This window comes from Sminthopsis crassicaudata, chromosome 2 (genome assembly GCF_048593235.1).
Source record: "Sminthopsis crassicaudata isolate SCR6 chromosome 2, ASM4859323v1, whole genome shotgun sequence".
Taxonomy (NCBI): Eukaryota; Metazoa; Chordata; class Mammalia; order Dasyuromorphia; family Dasyuridae; genus Sminthopsis; species Sminthopsis crassicaudata.
The window spans coordinates 451,188,580-451,210,983 of record NC_133618.1 but is presented as its reverse complement, the minus strand read 5'-3'; the positions used below and the strand labels follow the sequence as shown (position 1 = coordinate 451,210,983).

General features: G+C 46.5%; 1 protein-coding gene across 2 annotated transcripts in view; it reads right to left on the bottom strand.

The window, feature by feature from the left end:
- NOL4L (nucleolar protein 4 like) overlaps positions 1–19,958 on the bottom strand; it is a 199,764-nt gene extending 179,806 nt beyond the window's left edge. The window contains exon 1 of one of the 2 annotated variants that reach the window (XM_074292757.1): positions 19,334–19,958. In XM_074292757.1, the coding sequence (XP_074148858.1) occupies positions 19,334–19,657 (324 nt within the window). In that variant the 5' untranslated portion in view covers positions 19,658–19,958. The remainder of the gene's footprint in view (positions 1–19,333) is intronic. The other variant, XM_074292756.1, reaches the window with a different exon arrangement.
- Between the last annotated feature and the right edge of the window lie 2,446 nt (positions 19,959–22,404).

The following is a 22,404-nucleotide window of genomic DNA, read 5'->3' as shown; positions in this document are numbered from 1 at the left end:
ATATGAGCATTTGTGTGTATGTGTGTGTGTGTGTGTGAATTTTTACCGCTCCCTCCCTCCCCCAGCAAAAAACAGCCACGGCCATAAGAGTACAGCTGGACAGAAGATTTCTCACCCAGCTGAGGCTGCATCCGGTAGGAGGCAACCACACAGGAGGCTGCAGAGCTAGAGCCCCAGAGACTTCTAGAAAGGTCAGGGGCGGAGAAGGATGGAAGGTCCCCGGGGAAGAGAGACAGCTGGTACAGTGGGGAAAGAAGTGGATTTGGAGTCCACTGACTTGGGTTCAAATCTTCGACTGATCCTGTGGATTTTAGACAACACATCCAACTCCCTAGAGCTTCAGCAGGTGCTGGGCTAGGATCTTTAATGCCACTTCCAGCTCTAGATTCCGTGGTTCCTATAACTGGGGGCGAGGGGGAGGGGGAGCTGGAAGGTTCAAACCCTCCTTCCCCATTGCTACTGCCTGTGAAGCTGGGAATGGGCCATTCCCACTCTGAGGTCGGTCTCAGCCCTGGGTTTGCTGGGCTCCCGGTTAAATGACACCAAGCAGCAGAGGGGATCTCTCAGGCCCTGGGGATGGCCAGGAGTCCGTTCTCCAAGCTGGGAAGTATAGCTCAAGCGGCAGAAAGGACCTCAGGAGTCACTCAGTCCTAGTCCCCATTTTATAGATGAGGAAATAGATGAATGACGCATCCATGGCAGCAGAGGCGAGATTTAATCCCAAATTGTCTGACCCCAAAGCCAGTCTGTTTCCTACTGGATCCCACACCTTGTCTGTCTCCTTCTAGACCCGGCAGGAAATTTTCTGGGAGGGGGTCCTGCCGTGGGACCCGAGTCACAAGCCAGAAATCCTGCCAATGACCCAGTCACGAAGCTCCTTTCCTCACCACCACCTCAAAAGAAAGCCATATCATGCCCGATTTTACTAATGAAGAAACTAGATTTAGAGAGACCAACTGACTTGCCCAGAATCACATATCTAGTAAGTGTTGAAGGCACGAATCGAGGCCAGATCCCCATAAAGTAATTGTTCTGCACTGCCTCCTCCTAGGCATGGGTGGAGATCTCCTGTCGAGCCAGTCCCGGTTCCGGACTGGTTCACGAGCAAAATTCAGAGGCTCAGATTCAAGCCATCAATCCAAAACATCGCCCCCCCAAACACACACTCCCCCAGGGCTCACCCTTTACTTCAGAGGATACTGATATTCAAGGACAACTGATGTCACTGGGAGAGGGGGAAAGGAGAAGTAATGCTAGTTAAGCTGTCATTCAAGGCCCCCCCATCTGTCCCCAAGTTACCTTTTCAGCCTTTCCTTCCCCTGATCCCCACCTCAAACGGTCTATTTTAGACCTCTGAAAGGTCCCTAAAACAGTCTTTGGTTTCACTTCCTCCATGCCTTTGTTGCCCCTATTGTCCTTTTGAAAGGTCTTTCCCTTCTCATCTGGATTTATTCAAATCCTATTTTGTTTTGAAGGCCAGCTCATTTCCCACCTTCCTCCAAGTCTTTCCTAATTACTTCATCCCACAGGGAGCAGAGGTCTCTTTGACTTCCCCAGCACTTAGCATCTATACCCCCCTCAGTGGCATTTAATGGAATGTCTTACGGAACAGGAAATGTCAAAGCTAAATGGGACTTCAGAATCAAATACATCTCCATTTTACAGATAGAAAAACAGAGGCCGAAGGAGGTTAATCTAAAGTTAACACAAGTTAGTGGAAGATCTCTCTCTCTGACCCTTTTAGTTCAATGAACTTCCCGCAGCACCACAATTACAACTGTTAGTAAGAAATGTTCACAACTCTATACATGTTAAGAGTTTACGCAGCACTTTCCTCATATGAACCCGTTGATGTAGGATTATTGTCCCCATTTTACAGATGAAGAAACAGATTCTGAAAGCATATTCCATAAAAACAGCCGCCTGATATTCAATACAATTGAGCAAACATTTATAAAGTACTTACTATATCTAAGGGGCTGAACTAGGCATGGAGGAGAAAACAGCAAAAAGATGAAAAGATCCCTTGATCTTAAAGAATCTATAGGTTATTGGAACAAATGGTTTGGCAATTGTCAATGTTGTAAAATTACCCATGCAAATATCTGGTAAATAAAAACTATTATTAAAAAAAATTTATAGGTTTTTATTAATGAATCAACAACCATTTATTAAGTGTCTCCTATGTGCTGGACAAAGATAAAAATTAAAGAATCCTTACTTTCAAGGAGTTTACATGTTATCAAGGGATACATGCATATATAATCCATATGTTTATATACATGTGTGTGCATACATTTTATGTGTTTCTGCATTATATCAAAGCATCGAAAAATCTATTTTAGGGGAGGAGACATTAGTGGCTGAGAGGAACTGGAAAGATCTCTTGAAGATGTACCTTGTACAAAGAAGTTATTATAATACAAGGTAGGGAGTGAAGGGGACAATCAGACAAGATACTCTAGGAATATTTTCAGAGGGAGAGCACTAGTAATTGGTGGGATCCTGAGATGTTTCATGGAAGAGGCAGTGCCAGGGGTGGATCTTTGAAGGGAGAAAAAAAATCAGAAAGACAGATGAGGAAGGAGCTCATTTTCAACATGGAAGATAGCTTGCACAAATGTACCAAGGCAGAAGATGAGGTGGCAGGTCCACTTCAGGGGATAGTAAGTTGGCCAGGTGCACCTTTCCCTTGTTAGTTATCTCATCACATATATGAAACCCGTCTCCCTATTCCATTGTGAGGTCCTAGAGAGCAAAGACTGGATCTGAGGCTTACTTTGCCTCCAGCTCAGCACAAGACAATCCAAAACGGAGGTAGGCCCATAGCAGGTGCTTTGTAAATATTTGGAGATTGACTGACTGCCCCTAGAGGATCCCTGAGCATCCCAGCATGACCATCTACCAGAATACACTGCCCTTGGCTGGCACCAGGCCTGCAAGCCCCAGTTGGGGATGAGCTCCCGATTCTGGCCAACAGGTCCCCTCCCTTTCTCCCCCTGCTGCCATCAGCTAATGAGACAGACAGCCTCCGCCCGGAGCTCGCTTTGGCCCATCTCGGTGCAATCCTCCCAGGAAGGGCACCGAGAACATGAGATCAGGGAAGGTAATTGCTAATTTGCACGAGAGAAGGAGCTGAAGACAAAGAGATATAAATACGAACTTCCCAGCCAGAGCTTCACAGATTATCAGCAGCACAGAAATGAAAGGGACCTCTAAGGTCATATAGTACAACAACCCCAACCTGCCGGGGAAACCCCCTGACAACATCCCAGGCAAGTGGCCATTCAGATTTTACTTGAAGACCTCCAGAGCCAGGGAACTCATTACCTCCCTGGTCAGCTCTAATTGGTAGTATGTTTTTCCTTATTCTGAGCCAAAATTTTCCTCCTCAACGGACACTTATTGCTCCTCTTTTTACCCTCTGGAGTCAAGCACAAACCTAATCTTTCTTTACTATAAGCAGGGCTTCAAATACTTCAAGTCAATCCTCATGTCTTTCCTAAAAACACAGTATATCAGAGAGAAAGGGATCTTAGACCTCAGTCAACTAATCTAACCCCCTTTCTACAGGAGGAGAAATCGAGGGCCAGAGAAGGGAGATTACATATTCCCATAACTAGTAGATAGGAAAACTAGGATTTGAATCTTTGTTTTATTTCCAGTTTAGAGCTCATTCTGCTGAACCTTATTTCCAGGTAGGAGAATAGAAACAAAATCGGCCCTCATAAAATGACTACAGTTGGGAAAAGTTTGTTTTTTATACCCTTTCCTTCTCCCATGCCCTGCAAATAGAGAAGAGCTAGCTGACCCTCAGACTCCCCTTCCCAAGAGTCTTCTCTCTTCCTACCCTTGAGGCCAATTAAGGAATGGCCTCTCTCTCTCCTGCCACCAGCAGCCACCCAGGCCCCCCCTCCCCCTACCTGGCTTGGGTGGGGAGAGGGAGGAGGGCTCTGGCTTTCTTCCAGCTTTATGATCTGATCCTATCCTTTGAGACCTTTGAGGCAACCGAGTCCAACCCCCTCTCTTTACGGTGGTGAAAATGAGACCCACAGAGGAAAAGTGATTTGTCCAAGATCACAGAGAGGACAATTTCCAGAGCCAGGATTTCCACCAAGTCTCTGACTATAGAGCCAGAATCCTTGCCACTGCCTTTCTTTGTCTCCCCATCACTTAGCACAGTGCCTGGCACATAGTAACTGCCTAAGAAATGCTTGTTGGCTAACTGACCGCCTCACATTGCTTTCAGGCATAGACACAAGGCCATATGCCCTTTAATTCTCCTGAGTCAAAGGCTGGATTCTCTCCCCCACCCCAGTTTGATTTGTTTTGTTTTTGGCTTTTTATGCTAAGCACCCATCTCTGGGCCTCGGTTCCTCATCTGTAAAAGGAGTGGGTTAGCCTAGCTTTCTAATCTTTTTATTTATACCAGCTTTTTTTGGACTTCCACCCCTAATATGCTTTGATCCTAAATCCTAACTTCAACTCAAAGGTTTAGCCAACAGCCCTTCAGGAAAGATGGTTGTGACTATCAGATCTTCTAGTTTCAAAGGACACATCTTAGAAATCAAGGTTGGGGCCAATTTGAGCAAAAAGTGGGAAACTAAGGAGAAGAAATGCTGAACTGGGCTATAGGTCCCCTTCTAAACAAACTGCTTTGTTACTGGGAGAAAAGACAATCCTGTTGTATGATTAAGTACCAGCTTGGAGTCATCTGTCCCAGCCCTACATTTTAGTGGATACACTGGGCTAGGATACACTGGGCCACTCCTAACTCTACGTCTTATGGTTTCTAGAGACACGAGAAGGGGAGCTTTCACTCTCCTGATTGCTGCCCCTTGTGAAAGGAAGGAGACCATTCAAATTCTGGGGATCCGGACATTGGGTTTAGGCACCTCACAGGAGGCATAGAGGATTGCTAAGGAGGCAAAGAGAAGAACTAAAATGAGAGAAAAGAAAGCAAGGTAATCTGTCAGTAGTGGGAAAGAATCCCACTGAAGAATGCTCCCAATGGAGGAAGAGAGATATGGGTACAAACTGTAGTGATTTGGTGTTTAGAGATCCTATTCATTCTACCTCAGGAGAATCAGAGCTACTGGGGCAACTGACACCCCCATGAATAGGATGACATGGCAAATAAGGGCAAAAATGATCATGAGCTGGGGGTGGGGGGAAGAATATTAACTGTACGATCAAGGTCATAGGAAAATTCCCACCATGTATCTTAGGTATCTCACTTCATTTCTCTGAGTCTCAGCTTCTTTATCTATAAAATGGGGATGATATACAGGGAAACTACTTGATTCATCTCAAAATGCCATAGAGATGTGAATAGTTGTCATAATCAGTGATGACGATGACAGTGTCAGGTGTCTAAAAACTACCTCACAGTGAAGTTAAGTAGACTAATTAGATGAAAACACGATCTAAGAAGAGCATTTTCTCCCTAACAAATTGGGCCAGTCTTTGGGAATGGGTTCACCCAATAGGGATCCCACTGCAAACCTTTCCAGGTAGGTCAGGAGAATCCTATTCATGCCAATCTGTTTCCAGAGCCTGGAACCTTTCCTTTGCTTAGCTCAGTGGGTAGCATTCTTACACAAGCTGCTGGGACTAGAATTTCAGCCTTTCTCTCTGCATTTCAACATTCTTACGACAGACCTGACCAGAAACATTTTTTACAAAACCTAATCAAGAACCACAAATCTGAAGGCAACTATTTGTGTGGGGAAAGGGGTTGGAAATGGGGGCGGGGTCATGGCAGAGTAGATTATTGTTATATCTCAAATGGATAGAATTTATTATAACTATTAATAAAACTAGCTCCCATTTCTGGACAGCTGTAAGGGACTACAAGCACTTTCCTCGGGACAACCTCATGAGATTAAGCAGTGCAACCATTATTACTGCCACTTTACAGAGAAGAAAACTGAGGCCCAGTAAGGGGAAATGGCTTTCCCATTATCACATAGCTAGGATTGAGTGATAGAGGTGAAATTCTACTGTGACTCTTAGTCCAGGACTGTTTCTACTGTCTCTCAATTTCCATATCTCAAATCCTTTTGCTCTTGGGACTCCTCTGAAGGAAGCCAGTTCCTCCGGTGTTTCAAGGGAGACAGCCTGCTACAGTACAAAGAAAGGTAGACAAGGGGCCCAAGGCCCAGCTCTGCTACTACCTCACTTATGACCTTGACTAGCTTCATTGAAACTCCCTGGACTTGTTTCCTCGTCTTTAAAAGGGGATCAAATGAGTCAGAGAGTGTAAAACGTAAAAAGCACAGTATTAATTTGGGGGATGGGGAGTGATAGACAGTCTTCCCATAAGGCAAGCAGTTCACATGAAAGTCATTCTTGAAATCATCTCTAAGGACCAAATCTGCTATTAATGCGCTTTCTCTCCCACCTACTGGTGGGGGAAAGGAGGGTCCACTAGACTTGGAATAAAAAATGCTGGATTTTCTGCAAGGCAGGCCTCTTTACTTGCTATCACAATTAAAAGGGATCTTAGAGATCATCAAGGTCACCCCTTTATTTTATAGATGAAGAAATTGGGGCCCAGAGAAAGGAAATAGCTTGGCTCAAGGTCACACAGTGAGTCAGAGGTAGAAGGAAAACTGAACTCCATGTCCAGGGCTCTTTCTGTGATACAAACAGATTTGGTGAGAGCTGAACTTCCCATGAGTTCGAGGTCCTCATCTTTTCTACTAGGCTGGTTAGTCCAATGGTCACAAGAGTGATACTCTGACATCTTCTGCTGAGAGACAGAATCCTCCTCCTTCCAGTCACTGATGAACAATCATTTTTTAAAAAGGGATGATGGGGTGGACAGTTAGGGTTAGCTTGGAACTCCGATTCAGTACTTAAGGAAAAGAATAAATAGCTTAAGAATAGGAAGCCCTGAGTTCTAATCCCAGCTCTATCACAAACTTGCTGTGTGACATTAGGTAATTCTCTTCCCCTCTATGGGTTAGTTTCCTCATCTGTAAAATGAAGGGACTAAACAAAACACTGACTTAACAATCAAAACTAAGCTTGTAAGGAGATGCTTTGGGAGGTAGTGAGCTCTCCGTCGCTAAAGGTTTTTGCTCAGAGGATAAGTGACAACGTATCAGAGGATGCTGGAGAACATCACTTGTAGAGAATATGTATAGAATATCAAGACTTATAAGATCACAAATAATAGAAATTCAGGGGCAGCTAGGTGGTGCAGTGGATAGAGCACCAGCCTTGAATTCAAGAAGACCCGAGTTCAAATCTGGTCTCAGACACTTCCTAGCTGTGTGACCCTGGGCAAGTTACTTAACCCCAGTCTCAGGGGGGAAAAAATAAAATGATAGAAATTCTATTCTACTTCTGCTTTGGATTCAAAAATCCTTCTCTTTCTCTTGATTCAGTCAGTAGCTCTACCTGGAATTGCTCTCCTCTTGACCTGGCTGAATATAACTCAGCATAAAACCTCCTTCACCTGTCAATCTTTCCATGGTTATCCTAACCTACAGTGCCCACCCTCTCCCTGTTCATGTTTGCTGAGCATTCTACAAAACTTCAGATATATGACTTCATTGCATTTCTATAATATCTGTCTGAGGAAGATTGAAGAAGCTATCTCCCACTTTAGGATAACAAGACCTTAGTGACTTTTCCAAAGTGACACAATAAGTCAAGAAGCATTTATTAAGTGCCAGGAACTGTGCTCAACACAGAATACAAAAAAAGGACAAAAACAGTCCCTTCCCTCAAGAAGCTTGCATTTTAATGGGGCACCCAACCTATAGCTAGGTACATGCAAGATATTTATTCAGGATAGATGGAAGATAATCTGAGAGGAGGAGGCACTAGCAACTAAGGAAAGATCTGCAGAAAGCAGGAGTTGAGCTTAGTCCTAAAGGAAATTAAGAGGTGAAGGTTAGGTCAGGGCATTGCAGGAAAGGCAAGGAAGTGACAAAGCTGGAACTTGAGCCCAGGTTTCTTCACTCCAAACCAGGTTCTTATTCCATTACACCATTTGGGCTTTGCGGGTGCTAGCTAGTGAGGATGCTTCTACTAAACTTAGAAAAATTAGGATTAGAGTGACTATGCTTCTTCCTTTTCACCCCACCTACCAATGAACTTGTCAGGGTTTCCTCTTTGAGTCTATAACTGCCTAACTTCTGGAAGCAAAATGTTGGAAAATTAGGCTCAATGATTTGAAAGGCTTCTAGAAAGCTCAGGTGTAGAACCATTTATGCCTGCAAGAACACAAACGTGACCTGATTATATATTCTTAGTGTAAAGACCTTCTCAACTCCAACATTTTGTATTCTAAGAACCCTACGCAGGCCTATCGATCTATACTGTCAATCTAAGGACCCTTCTAACGCTGACTTTTTATGCTCTAAGGGCCCTGCCCAACCCTGGCATTCTATAGTGTAAGGGCCCCTCTCGCTCTGATAATCTGTGTTCTAAGGGCCCTTTCAGCACTAAAGTTCTTAGTCTTTGACAAATTTGCTATATTACTGTCTGAAGCTTTCAAATAGCATGTCTGGTAGCTCTACCTCACTGCCAAATATTTATTGGTCCACCTGCTTAGAAACCTCCAGCCGCTTCCCAGCTCACACTTGGGAAGCTCTGATAACACCTTGAGAATTGGGGCTTTGGTCCCGGCTAGAGTCCCTGCCAGAACAGACTAGGGATGCTATGGTTGAGAATCTCCTGCGACTTGATTGAAATGAATGTGTGAATATGGGCATAGCCTACCCTGTGGGAGGAGTAGCCCAGTTAAGAGTGTCCATTACCAACAGTCTGTGAAGTAAGTATATTCCACTACAGCCTGGCTACTTCTGCTCTCAACTATTAGCTGCGTAAAACAAGGAGCCTTTAATTGCTTGGGACCATATCCTGTTGCATAACTACAATTCTATAGGATTCATAAGTAATAATTCATTGTTATAACTGAGTGAAAGCTATCAAATAGACTCTATTGTATCTAAGGTCAGAGGATTATTCTAGAAAAGCCTTCACTGGATTTTGCCAGGAGTACCAAATCTTGCCATTAAAATTGGTGTGAACCCTTAATTTTTTCTTTATAGAAATCAGATACTATGGGAATGAAATATTTTTTAGACATAATTAATATGTTTGATTATTTTGCTGAATTGCATTTTCCCCCTCTCATGTTTTTTTTTAATGGGATGGATGCTCAGTGGGTAGGAAAAGGGAAATAACATATTTGGAAATGAGTGTGATATAAAAAACAAAGAATAGTAATAAAAATGAGGTGTTTTTTAATTGGTACCAGGAAAAAGGGAGGTCATAGACTCAAAGCCCCTTGAGCTCACCTCACTGCTTCTTGGCTATTTGCCTTATGATTTAGCCCTCTGAGGGCTTAGCTATGTCTGGGTCTGTACCCTGGGGTTTCCAATCCTGTGGTACTAACCTCTGGAAGTCAAAGAACAAAATAAATGCTTTTCTTTGAACCAAAGAAATTTGTACAATAACTCAAGTTATTTCCCTTTCAGAGACTCCATTTCCCTATCTGTAAAATTAGCAGATCTAATTTAGTAAAGTTCCTTCCAGTGCTGACAATAACATTCTATATTAGAACAGCCTGCCTATCTTTTAGTGCTAACATTTTATATCCAAAGGTCTTTCCCAGCTCTTAACATCCTATGCTCTAAGCATCTTTCCAGTTCTAATGTTCTAAGTTGTATAATCCCTCCAAATTCTGACATTTTCTGTTCTGTGTTCTGTCAGGTTCCTTTCAGCTCTGTACATTCTAAGCTCCTTTCTAGTTCTATGCTGTAAATTCCCTTTCATCTCTAAATTCTACATTCTAATATTTTTTTCAGTTTTAACATTATTTCTTCTAAGTTTTAAGGTCCATTCAGGACTGACACTATGTTCTATTTTCTTATGCTTTGTGCTTCAGATTCTTCCAGTTTATTAATGTTTTAAGTCCCTTCTAGGTTATCATTCTAGATTCTATGTTAAAGATCCTTTCTTTAAAGGGGTGTGTGTGTGTGTGTGTGTGTGTGTGTGTGTGTGTGTGTGTGTGTGTGATATCTAAGATCCCTTCCAGTTCTGACAGTTGTGTTCTATGTTTTAAGGGTCTGTTCCAGCCCTGATATTGCTTTGTGTCAAAGGCTCTTTTCCAAGTCTGCATTCTATGTCTTATGTTCTAAGGTCCCTTCCAGCTCTGACATTCTGTGTTCTGTTTTATATAGTCACTTTCAGTGCTAAAATTTTGTCCTATGTTGTAAAGTCCTTTTAGCTTTGACTTCTACATACTTTCTAGAAAAACCATTCTAAGTTCTATGTACTAAGGTTCCTCTCTTCAGTTCATATGATCTATAACTCTAAGATTATCTCCTTATTCTCATTGGATCTCTAAGCACTACTCCGTTGCTACACTGAACAAAGACTTAAGCACTAAAAGGTTTGGTCATCCTCATGCCTTTCTTTACCCTGGCAATCTGGCCAGGCCTTGAGATGTTTAATTGTACTGGGGTAGGAAGAAGGAGGAGGGAGAAATAATGTTAGAGAGGAGGAGTGGCATCTGCTTCTCCCCCCAGAGTAAGTCTGAAAGTAGAGGGGGGCACCAACACACCACCCTGACCCTCAAGAGTCTTGCTGAATTGGCTCCCCTGGGCCTCTCAGGTCTCCCAGTATAGATGATTTGCCTAGGTACTGTAGAAATATAAAGCTAAATCTCCTACATCCCTGGTAACATCATCCTGCTCCACCTTTCAGAAGGGTCAGCTAAGACACTCGGTATGCAAAAGGGGCTTGGTCCAAAGTTAGTGCTGGAGTAGGGAACCTGGAGTAATGAAAAGAACTGTGGCCTCGGACATAGAAGATCTGGATCTGAATATCAATACCATACTAAATGGCATTGAGCAACTCATTTCCCTTCTCTCAATTTCCTCCTCTGTAAAATGGGAGGCTTCTAGTCTAGTCAGTTAAAGTTGCTTCCATTTCTAACATTCTATGATCTCCAATAGTCTGGGTATAGTCTGAACCAGTTCCATCTCCTCCTTGTTCCCTCTCCTTGGTCAAGGACACTTCATTTTTGCTTTTCTTGAATTCCCAACACCTTACTTCAAACAATGAGAATACCTCCACTCAAATGAACATGGAAGATTTGTTTTACTCAAGAATTTGCCTAGCTATCCTTCACAAGGGAAGCTCAATAACACACAACCATGACAAATGATATAATGTTTTAATTACCACCTTAGAAAAAGGACCCTGAGACCCTGCACCAAACAACCCTATGAAGAGTTGGGAGCATGGAGAATGGGGGAGATGAAGAAAGAGAATGAATAAAAAGAGAAAAGAGGAAGAAGAGGAAAGATAATAAGAAGGAGAAGGAGAAAAAGGAGGATTTTCAAGGCAAGTCTTCATTCACAGTGATATAATCACCAAACAACTCAAGAGAGGCAGATTGGGCTAGGCAAGCTTCAGGTTCTTTCCAAACTTATAGATTCTATGATTCCAACACATCTCTGGGTCTCAGAACCCAAAGGGGTCAACCTGATGTGTAGCCATTCCATGAACATCTCATTTTGTCTCATTTGACTCACTCCTTGCTTTTGAATACCAGGTTGCCTGCATGAATCTCTCTCTTCTGGCCAGCTGGGCAGTATTGCTGAGCTGTGACAAGCTCCTGCTGCCTGTCTCTCTTTTTCCCTTTCTCTCTCTCTCTCTCTCTCTCTCTCTCTCTCTCTCTCTCTCTCTCTCTCTCTCTCTCTCTCTCTCTCTCTCTCTCTCTCTCTCTCTTCTCTCTCTCTCTCTCTCTCTCTCTCTCTCTCACACACACACACACACACACACACACACACACACACACACTCTTGATGTTAAGGAAAGCTCTGGTCAAACCTGCCTCCAAACCTCTGACTTACCACTCCAGAGACCAAGTACCCTCAAGAAGAAAGGACCAAATAACACTTCTAATTATCCTCAAAAAAGTCTTTATTCAGTTTCCTCCTTCTCTCCTCATCCAAATGCACAAAAGCAAGCTAATCTAAGGATGCATTCTCATAAGAACATAGCATTAGAGCGCAAAGGAAGCATTGAGATCACCTATCCCATCTGTATAACTTCATTATACAGATGAGAAAATTGAGGACCAAAAAGAAAAGAATTTTCCACAATAGTATGGCTAATAAGTAGAAGAGCTGATGTTTGAACTCAGATTCTTTGACTCCCAATTGACTGTTCTTTTCAATATCCCACACTGCCTCAAAAAAGGGAACAGTATTAAAAAAAAAAATAGGGAATCTTTATCATTTGACATTCCCCCAAGCATGTAGACATAGTATCCCTATCCTCATCTCAATAGTGGTAACTATGGGAGCAAGGAAGAAGGAAAGCTCAATTTTGGTACCTAAGGGAGTCATCCCAGGTTCAGGCCCCAGCCCTGTAGTAGCTTTGGGAAATTGGAAGATAGTGGGCTCAGGTACTTGCTTTCCTGACTGCCTGGGGACGCATGGATGTTTAATTAATGAAATAACCCGCCTCATCTGGGCAACTGCAATCCAAACGATTTCCCTGCCAGGAATCATTTTCATACTGCAGGTCTAGGTGCCAGCCCAGCTGAAGCAAGTCAGCCATCTGCTCTCCAAATCACCTAGACTGAATTGTTCCTCTCTTCCCCAACACATACTTCTCTCAGGCTCCAGTATTCCTGCCCTTTCCACCTACTTGTCACTCTAATACCATCTAGGACAACATCTCCCATTCAATGCAGTTCAACTAACATTTAATAAATGTTGGGTACTTTGGCAAGAGCTGAAAGAAAAATAAAATTTGAGTAAGTCCCTGTCCTCATGAAGCTCTTAGTCCAATAAGGGGACAAGCCACAAACACAAAACTGTAATAGTGAATGAGAGATATAAAGTAATACTAATCAATTAAAACTGAAAGAAGAGAACAAGTTATCCAATAAGTGATGGGCACACACAAATTCCTCACTGAAAACTCCTACCCCTCAGTTCTAAAACTCTTCCTATATGTCGCCTTAAGTAAGGAACACAGTTAACCTACCTAGACTTTATCTATTAGCACTGCTTCTACTGTTGCTTGAAATCCATACTCCCAAATACCATACAAGATACCATAAACATTGAGAATTGTCCTGGTATCAATAACGATTCATCTATTTGGTTACCTTTCTAGTATCCTCCTTTCCTATCTGAATGTATTTAATGTTACCTTTCAGAATTTATAAACTAGTTCATACTAAGGAGCAAATGACTGATAACAACCTATGGTATTGCTCCCACCAACCTACAAGGACATATTGAAATGTTTAAGGAGAATAATCTCTTAGCTCAAAGGGTCAATAATGGAATTTTACAATTTAAGTACCAGCAGACAAAGTGGGTTAGGTACCACTATGAAAAGAATAAGGAATTTAGAGATCTAAGGAGTCTAGTCTCAGGCTAGTCTAATCCTTGAGTCAGTAACTCAAGATGTGACTCTTAGCAAGTCACTTTACTCTCTATGGTTTATTCTTTAGATGGTTCATTTTGGCTCTGACATTAGGCCCTGAAGTTTCTTCTGGTTATAATTCTATGACACAAATCATTTCTCTTAGATTGCTTCTTCATCTGTGAAATGGGCATAACAGAAATTATAGTTAACTGAGGGTAGCTAAGAGGGAAGTACTTTGTAAAATTTAAACGTGCTATATGAATGAGTAAATGTCATTAATAACACTAACACCACTCCCTGGCTTTCTGAGACTGTTTTCCCATCTGTGAAATGGGCATAACAACATTTAACAATTAACTCTGAGGGTTGCAAAGTAGGGAGTGTAAATTTTAAACTTTATAAACCTTAAAAGTGCTATATAAATTAGTAATTGTTAATTAACTAATAATTAATTAACTGTTAATCATTAATAACATTAGCACCACCCCGACAAGAAAAAGAGGAATCTTCTCTACACATGAGTATAACGTCGGCTGTCCAACTATAACTGGCCGGTTCTTCCGCCTCATTTCAGCCTTTTAAAATCCATGATTTCCTTCAAAACTTGCTCAAGCAGCACTTTCAGCAAGGAATCTTTCCTGGGGTCTTCCCCTTCATTCCCTACCTCATCTCCACTTTTTAGTGTCTTTCTCCACTGAGGTTATCTTGCATCTACTCTGTTTACATCTTATGTTTATTTATATACAAGTATTTTGTCTTCCTAATTAGAAGACAAACTTCTTTAAGGCAAGTAATATTTCAGTTTTTGTCCTCAGCACTTAGCACTGGGCTTGGCACAGAACTTGATTATCTTGATTATGGTTACTTTTTCTTATAGATCTTATCAAATCAGCAACAGACTCCCAAATCTATATTTTTGGGCCCTCATCCATCTCCAGACTCCAAGTCCCTCATTCTAACTGCCTTCGGACAACTCTACCAGGAAGATTCCTAGGTACTTCCAACTTAACAACTCTAAAATAAAAATATGTTGTCTTTTCCTCTAAACCTACTCATCCTCCTGATTTCACTGGTTTCATCAAAGGTTACCACCTCTCTCCCCCACCTTGAGACCGGGGTTAAGTGACTTGCCCAGGGTCACACAGCTAGGAAGTGCTAAGTGTCTGAGACCACATTTGAACTCGGGTCCTCCTGAATTCAGGGCTGGTGCTCTATCCAATGCGCCACCTAGCTGCCCCTGGTTACTACCATTTTTACTCACAACCTAAGAGGCATCTTCAACTCTTAGCTTTAATTTACTCATATTCAGTTAATTGCCAAGTCTTCTCTAGTTTATATTTCTCAGATCCCTTCATTCACTAGACCTTTCAGGCCCTCAAGACCTGTTGTACTTAGATTATAGTCTCCTAATTGGGTTCTCTGCATCCCAGCCCAGCCCTTTTCCTTCCTTACAGTTAAAAAAAATAATGTCAAAAAAAACAAAAAAAAAAAAAACCCAAGTTTAATTGAATCACTCTCTGCTCAAGAAGCTTCAGTAGCTCCCTATTACTTCGAGGATAAAAATTCAAGTTTTTCTATTTGATGTTTAAAGCCCTTTCAATCTATCTCTGGCCATCTGTCCATGCCTACTTATTTATTACTCTCTTTTCACACTCTTAAAGGCCTACATACTATTTCCATATACAACATTTCAATCTCATCTCTGTGCCTTTGTCCCAGCAGCAACTCAATGCATGAAATAATATTCTTCATCCCTTGGAACTTCTAGATCCATTCAAAACTCTTTCAAATGTCACCTCCTTCAAGAAGGCTTTCCTGATTTTCCAGTTAGTGCCCTGCCCCCAACACATTATATTTAATTTACATATAACTTATTTATCTGTGATAAGTAACTATGTTACTTGAAAACAAGGACCATTTCATTTTTGTCTTTGCATCTCCAGAATCTAGCACAGTGCTTTGCACAGAGCAGGCCCTTAATAATTATGGAATGATTCAAAGAGTCACCTTATTTAAAGGCTTGAAGGAGGGAGAAAGTTTACTTTATAACAAGGGAAAAGGGTCAGTTTTATTTCCTTTCTCCCTGACCCCTAAAAGAGTTGCCTATGTCCAGGCAAAAAGAAAGAAATCTTAATTGTGTTTTTCATAAATGGAGAGGCCCAACTACTGTCATAAAAAGATCTTATCCCCTAGAGCACCCTCAACTCCTCCCCTCCTCCGCTTTCTCTCACTGTCTGTACCTTAGATTTCCTGTGACAACCTGCAGACATTGAAAATCAACTTGTGGATACCCTCCTCCACTGTCTCCTAGCTCCAGCTAGGGTGGGAGGAGAGGGCTCCCACCTTCACCCCCACCTCCCCACCCCCACCCCTCCAGATGACCCCAAGATCCTGCCCCTGAGCCTGGCCCTAGCCCCAGCTACAGAAACCAAAGTCCCAACCCCCACCTCAAGTCCCATCTGCATAAACTTAATTCTCTCTCTCACCCTCTTTCAGCCTTGGGACAGTCCAGGACAGATTAAGCCTTTGTCAGATACACCCAGGAAAGGAAGGGCCAGATGGGACAGGGGACAAGTGGTGTCAGATAACCAGGCAGGATGAAGGAAAGCCACAAACCAAGTCCAGCCCAATACATATGGCTTGGGGGGCGGGGGGAAGGTTAATTCTGAAAAAGGGGAGTTATGGGGAGGGGGGGAAATGAGGGGGAAATGGAAAGGCCTTATTTTGCTTTTTGAAAGAGATCAGGAACAGAATCATTCAAGAATTCATCCTAAAAATCCATAGGCCCAATCTTTCTTTGTGTGTGTACTCTAGTGAGAGAGGGATGGAGATTGTCATGGGAGGGAGGAGGGCAGATTTTGAGGAACAGTAAGAAAGACCTAGGTGAACACCAATTAGATTTTAATCTGAAAAGGGCTCTGGCTCGGGGAATCCACAGAGAGACCCCTTCCCTCCCTCAGTTTGGCCCTTAGTTTAAAAAAAAAAAAATCAGGCCAGATAGGCCTATATTGCAATCCCTACCATAATGAGAAACCTCTAACTTTAATTTTTTAATGAGGATGGGGGGAACCAAAGGTTTTAGAATTGGAAAGGACCTTAGATATCAACTACCAATCCAATCATTTAATAGAGGCAAACTACTGCCAGGAAAGGCAAAACCAACTGCCCAAGATCACTAGTAGAGTGGTGACAGAATTGGAACTCAAGTCCCTCTGACTCCAAATTCAGTGTTCTTTCTGCACTACAGCACGATGTATATATTCCGGGAAGCCCCCGGGCATATTCCCTCTTTTTGGGGGATACCCTCCACATCTTCAAAAACTGTCATCTACCAAATCAACTCTAAGAGAGTCCCCTACACCCCCAGTGAATTTATAGCAGCCGTGTTCACCTAAAGTAATTGAAAAGAAGGGAGGGAGACTGAAAGATCTAGGGAGGCAGGCACCTGGAAACTTAAAGAGGAAGCCAAAAGGGGTGGCTTTTCCCTCCAACTCCGATCTGTTTATCTTTAAAATGTGTTGGATTTCTTTTCTCCCGGGGAATACTGCCTCCCGTCCCTTCGGAAACTCACGGTCTCTTAGGGGTGTGTCTGTTTTGTTTGCAGATTTATGGGAGCTTAGGTGAGTCCCGGACAGGAGGTAGAGTCCGCTGGCTCACTAGCGCGCGCTCTCTCTCGCTCTCTCCTCTCTCTCTCGCTCTCTCCCCTCCCTCCCGGTAAACCAGCTCTCCAGAGGATTGGCCTCTCCGATCCTCCCTTTGGGGGAGTTTATTCATTCCTGAGAGTAGGATCTAGGCTGGGGGTGGGGTGGGGTAGCTTTCATTTTGGCCTTGATGTCCTTTAACTGAGAAGGCTGTGGCCACTCTGGGCCTGGGGTCTTGTACTAGGAGGTAAAAGGGAGAATTTTCTTTCCCAAGGCCAGACATGGGCTGTTTGACATCCTGGGGCCTGTTGGGGTCTCAAAGACCAGGCCCAACCCCTTCCGATGGGTCTGGTGGGAATTTGAGTGGGGTGGGGCAAGGGAGGTCAGGGTAAAGGCAGATTTGAAAAGGTCCTAAAATCTGAGGGCAAGGTCCCTACCCCAGAGCTACCTCATTCCAAGCTGGGAATTCAGGCCTGAAGCCCCCTCCCCTCCCCCAGCCCAGCCCCTGGTAAGAGGCAGACCAGATGGGAGGTAAATAGTGCGTTTATAAGCATTTACCACAGATGGACTGCCCTCACCGCAGCCTGCAACCATTTCACTGACAGGGTATCTGGGAGAGGGGACAACACTGTTTCTTCAGAGCTGTGAAGAAGGGGGAGGGGGCAGCCTCCTGAATCCCCTTTCCTTATCCGAATTATCCTCCTTCCATCCTCCCAACCAAGCAGTTCCAGCATCTCCCTCGCCAGCCTGCTCGCCAGCCTTCCCACTGCCTCTCCCCTCCCCATCCCACACCCCTTACCCCCACCCCCCTCCTCCGCCCGGGGAGGGCTGGGAGGAGGGACAAGTGCACTTTTAGTAACGACAAAATCAATTGTCTATGAAGATTCTACTCTCAGGCAGATGGTGCAAAGACTGAGGGAGTTACTAGTTAGGAAGACCCACATTAAATCCCAGCCCCCCGGAGAAGGGAAAAAAAAAAAAGAGGAGGATGGGGAAGGATGGCGTGGAAAGGTTAGGTGGAGGGGGGGGCGGTGTCCGCATATAAAATATGAATCTCCGAATTTCTCCGGCTCAAAGTTCAAAGATTTGAGCTCTCGGGGCGGCCCCTGCATCACCCCCACCCCCAAACCCTCCTTAGAACAATGAGGTCCCAGTGGGGGAGCCACCGGCTCCTTCCCCAGGGCAGCAGCCCGAGGGGCCCCGGGTGGGAGGGAGAAGCAACGCTTCCCTACCTCCGCCCCCGCCCGCACCCTAACTGGCCCCCGCCCGGGCCATCCAGGGCGCTAAGAGGCCCCACCCCTCCCCCACTCCAAGGGTAGCCAGCCCGAGGGGGCGAGTGTGGGGGATGGAGGGGTCAGATGCCTCCTCCCAGCCGGCCTCATCCCCTCCTCTCAGACCAAGGCTGAGAGGGATGAGGGGGTGGACCCGTTCCCATCCGCACCCCGGGACCGTCCGGCCCCGCCCGCCCCGCCCCGCCCGGGGGCGCCTCCTGCGCCAGTCTGCATCGCGCCGGGCCGCCCCCGCCCGTCCGCCCAGGGCCAGTCCCGGGTGGGGTCGGGGCGTTCCTGCCCTTGCCCCTGCCCCAGCCCCAGCCCCTACTCCGGGCCCGGGCTCGCCGCACCGCCCCCCTCCCCCAGTCTGCGGGGCCTCGTCCCAGAGCCCTGGAGAAGAGGGGCGCCCCTGGGAAGACTCCCTGTCCTCAGGCCACTGCAACCCCCGTAGCAGCCAAGGGGCAAGGGGCGGTGGCAGGAGCTAGAAGCTCCCACCCGGGGCTCGCTTGCCAGCCCGCTCGGGACAGCCTGCCTGCTAGGGGTGGGATGGGTCTGGCTCCCGGAGCAGCCGCCTGCTGGAAGGGGGAGGGGGGAAGAAAAAGGAGGAGGAAAAAGAAGAGGAAGGGGGAGGGGGGTGGAGGAGGAGGAGGACAGAACATGCCCGGGTGAGCACCCGGGACAGCCCGCGCTGCTGGGGAGAGAGGCGCCGGGGGGAGGACTCGCAGCCTTCCTCGCCGCCTCCTGCTCCCGGGACAGCCCGCTCATGGAGAGCCGGCCGGGGCGGGTCTGCGCCGCCTGGGCCATCCCGCCGGGAACCAAGGGGTACCGAAGGGAGGAAAAGGGTGCTTGCCTGGGATGGGGAGACACTGCGGGCTTAAAACTGGGCTAAGGGTAGGTGGAGAGAGGTGACCACTCAGACACAAGCAGGGCTAGGATAGACGGACAGCACTCAGACAGACAGACAAGACACACGCGGACACAGGGGAGGCGCGGGCGCGCACTGACCGTTCCAGTTTTCACCGGCACATACACCACTTGACCCATCTTCGGCTCCCTGCTGGTCCCCAGCCGAAAGCCCTTGGAGCGGACCCAAAACTGGAACTTGCCTTTCTCCCCGGACGAGGGGCCGCCGTTGCCGGCACCCGTGGTCCCGCTGCCCCCGCCTTGCAGGACCTCGGCGATCCGCTGGTATTTGCTACGAGTGACCGTCTTGGTCTTAGCTGAGTCTCCGTAGGTCCGGAGACACCAGTCCCGGAACTGGCGCCCCAGCTCCGTGTCCCCGGGGCTGCGGTCCCAACCCCCCCGCAGGAGCAGTGTCGGCTTCGGCATCCTCGGGGCCCTTGGGGGCGGGCAGAGAGCGGAGCTGGCCGGCCGGCCGGCCCGGACTGAAAAGGAGGGTGCGACGGGCGGAGGCTGAGGCTGGGACTGGGACTGGATCTGGGGAGCGGCTGCCCCGTCCCGAGATGCGGCGGCAGCGGAGGCGGTGGCGGTGGCGGCGACCTCGGCGGCCGGGACGCGCGGGGCTGCAGCAGGCAGGGTCCCTCCCGCTCCTCCTGCGCTCCCGCGGCGGCGGCGGCGGCGGCGGCTCCTGCTCCTGCTCCTGCTCCCGCTCCTGCTCCGCCTCCTCCTCCCCCCCGGCCGGGATGCAGGAGGGGATGGAGCAGTCGGGACCGGGAGGTGCAAAGGGGGCGGGCGAGTCCCCTCCCCGGGAGGGGCCGCCCCGCAGCCTGTGAGGGGGAGCCCGGGGCGGGTGAGGGAGACCGAGCGAGACACCGGCGGCGCCAGCGGCTGCTGCTGTCAGGCTAGCGGGCTGCTCGTCTTCGTCTTCGTCCTCCTCTTCCTCCTCCTCTTTTCCTTCCTCCTCCTCCTCCTCCTCGTCGTCGTCCTTGTCCTAGCCGCCTCCTCCACGCAGCGGGATCCCACCTGTTAGAGCAGCGTAGCTTCCCTCCCCCTCCTGGCCCCAGGGCAAAGGAGGCTGGGCTTCCCCCCCCAGTCCCTGGCCCCAGGGGGCGCAGGGGGCCGGACTTCCCACCACCCTAGCCGGGGCCGCCCGGAGCGCTGGGGGCCGGGCTTCCAGTGTCCGGGCCGAGGCCGCAGGGGACCAAGTTTCCCCCTGTCCCGGCCCCGGTCTCAGTCCCTGAGGCTTCAGAAGCCGAGTTTCCCCCTGGCCCTGGCCCCGGCCCGGCCCCTGGGGCCTCCCTCCAGAGGCCCAGCTCCGCCTTGTCCCAGGCTGAGCAGGGTTGAGACTGGGCCCCCTTCTCGCTGTTTTTCTGCTTGACCCCAACCCTGGCCACAGGACTGCAAGTCTCCACGTCCCCTCCCCTCTTTTCCCCAGCCCGAACTGGGGCCCGCATAGGGCGGGGCTTGCCTCTTCTCCCCTAACAGTCCCCCTCCTCCTCCCCACAGGGCCTAGGGGCAGGTTAGGCAGGCTGGCTCTCCATCTCCTACCTCTCTTGGACAGCTTTGGGGCCTGAGGCAGGGACTAAGTAGAGTCTGAGACACTTTTCCCAGTAATACAGAAAAAGGTGATTGGGGAAGGGAGGGTCAGTGGGCTTCGTGGGAGCCCCAAACTTCTTGTCTCAAGACCTCCACCATAACTTGAAGATCCCCAGAGAATTATACCTAATGGTCTATTTCCAAAAAAACCTTAATCTTGGGGTGAGGGTGAAATAGAATGAAATTTTCTAGTCCCTTGTCTCTTCTGGTCTTATGGGGTGAGAAGTCCTTAGCTTGGAGATGTCTGTCTTCCCAAACAAGGAAAGGCCTCAAGAGAGGATTTAGGATTTAGAGCTAAAATGAAATTTAGAGAACATTTCATATAGTCAAATATTCCATTTTACAGAGAAGGAAACTGAGGCCTAGGGAAACACATGCCTTGCCCAAGGTCACATAACTGGTGAGTGAGCTAACATCCCTCTCACTGTCAAGTCCATGGCTCTTTCCACTAAGAGCTTTACTATATACTTTAACCTGAGTGGTCAAGCATTTGTAGATAACTGACCTTGACTACTCTGCCACTCCCGACAGGGACAGTCCCCTTTGCTCAATGAAATTACGGGCATAAATAAAAGTTACTGCTACATTCTGCCTGATTTCGGCTCTGTCTTCCAACCAGGTCATCAAGAAACACAGGCCTTCATTTCTAGCCTGCCTCAGGGGGTTCCTCCCACATTTTGTGTGCTGACTCTGTCAGATTGCCCTAGGCCAGCTCCTCCACCAACTTTGGTGGAAATAACAAGAAGCCCTAGACACTGGCCCATATAGAACCATTTTTTATCACCAGAAAAGTAGGCCCCAGGCCCCATTTCCTGCTCCCTCACTCTGCAGAAGTTTTCCCTCTTGGCCTCAACTAGGACTGACCTAATGTCCTCCAAATTTGCTTTGTCTTGAACCTAGGGAGAATTGTTTTTAAATAGTTGAATATTTCCATGTTTTTGATATATGCCAATGGGTCGGCAAATATAAAATCTTGATATTGGATCTTCCAACTACTATCCTTTGATTTGAAAATTGGTGTTCCCATTTTACAGAGGAAGAAACTGGCAGATGCTGCATTCATTTTAGGCACTGTGATCAGGGGACTGAGTGCTATACAATCTTGCTTGAAAGACAGCTTTTGCCTCAAAAATTTACAATCTAGTAGGGTAGATGAAACAGGAACACACATTCCAATGATACAATATGATACATACAACTGTTAAACATTCATGCTATACCAACTTTATGCAAGGCACCAAACTAAGGACTGGGGATACATATGTAGTACCCCTTCTGGGACTACTCCCCCAGCTTGTACTCCTTTGAGCTAGAAGTAGATTCCCAGTTAGTGAGTACTATTCTTAAGGTTCTAAGAATAAATTGTTTTCACTGCTATTGTTCATAAGCCCCCATCAGTGTACTTACCACTAATAGTCAGCCAAACTTGGTTTCTTAATAAAAGTATTTACTAAAAAGGGGTTTAAAAAATTACAAAAAAGATTCCCCCCCCCCAAATCTAGAGACATTCTCCTACAAATACAGTGTTTGTAGAAAGAGTGGACACTAATTTAAAGTACAAAGGTAGAAAGGCACATGTG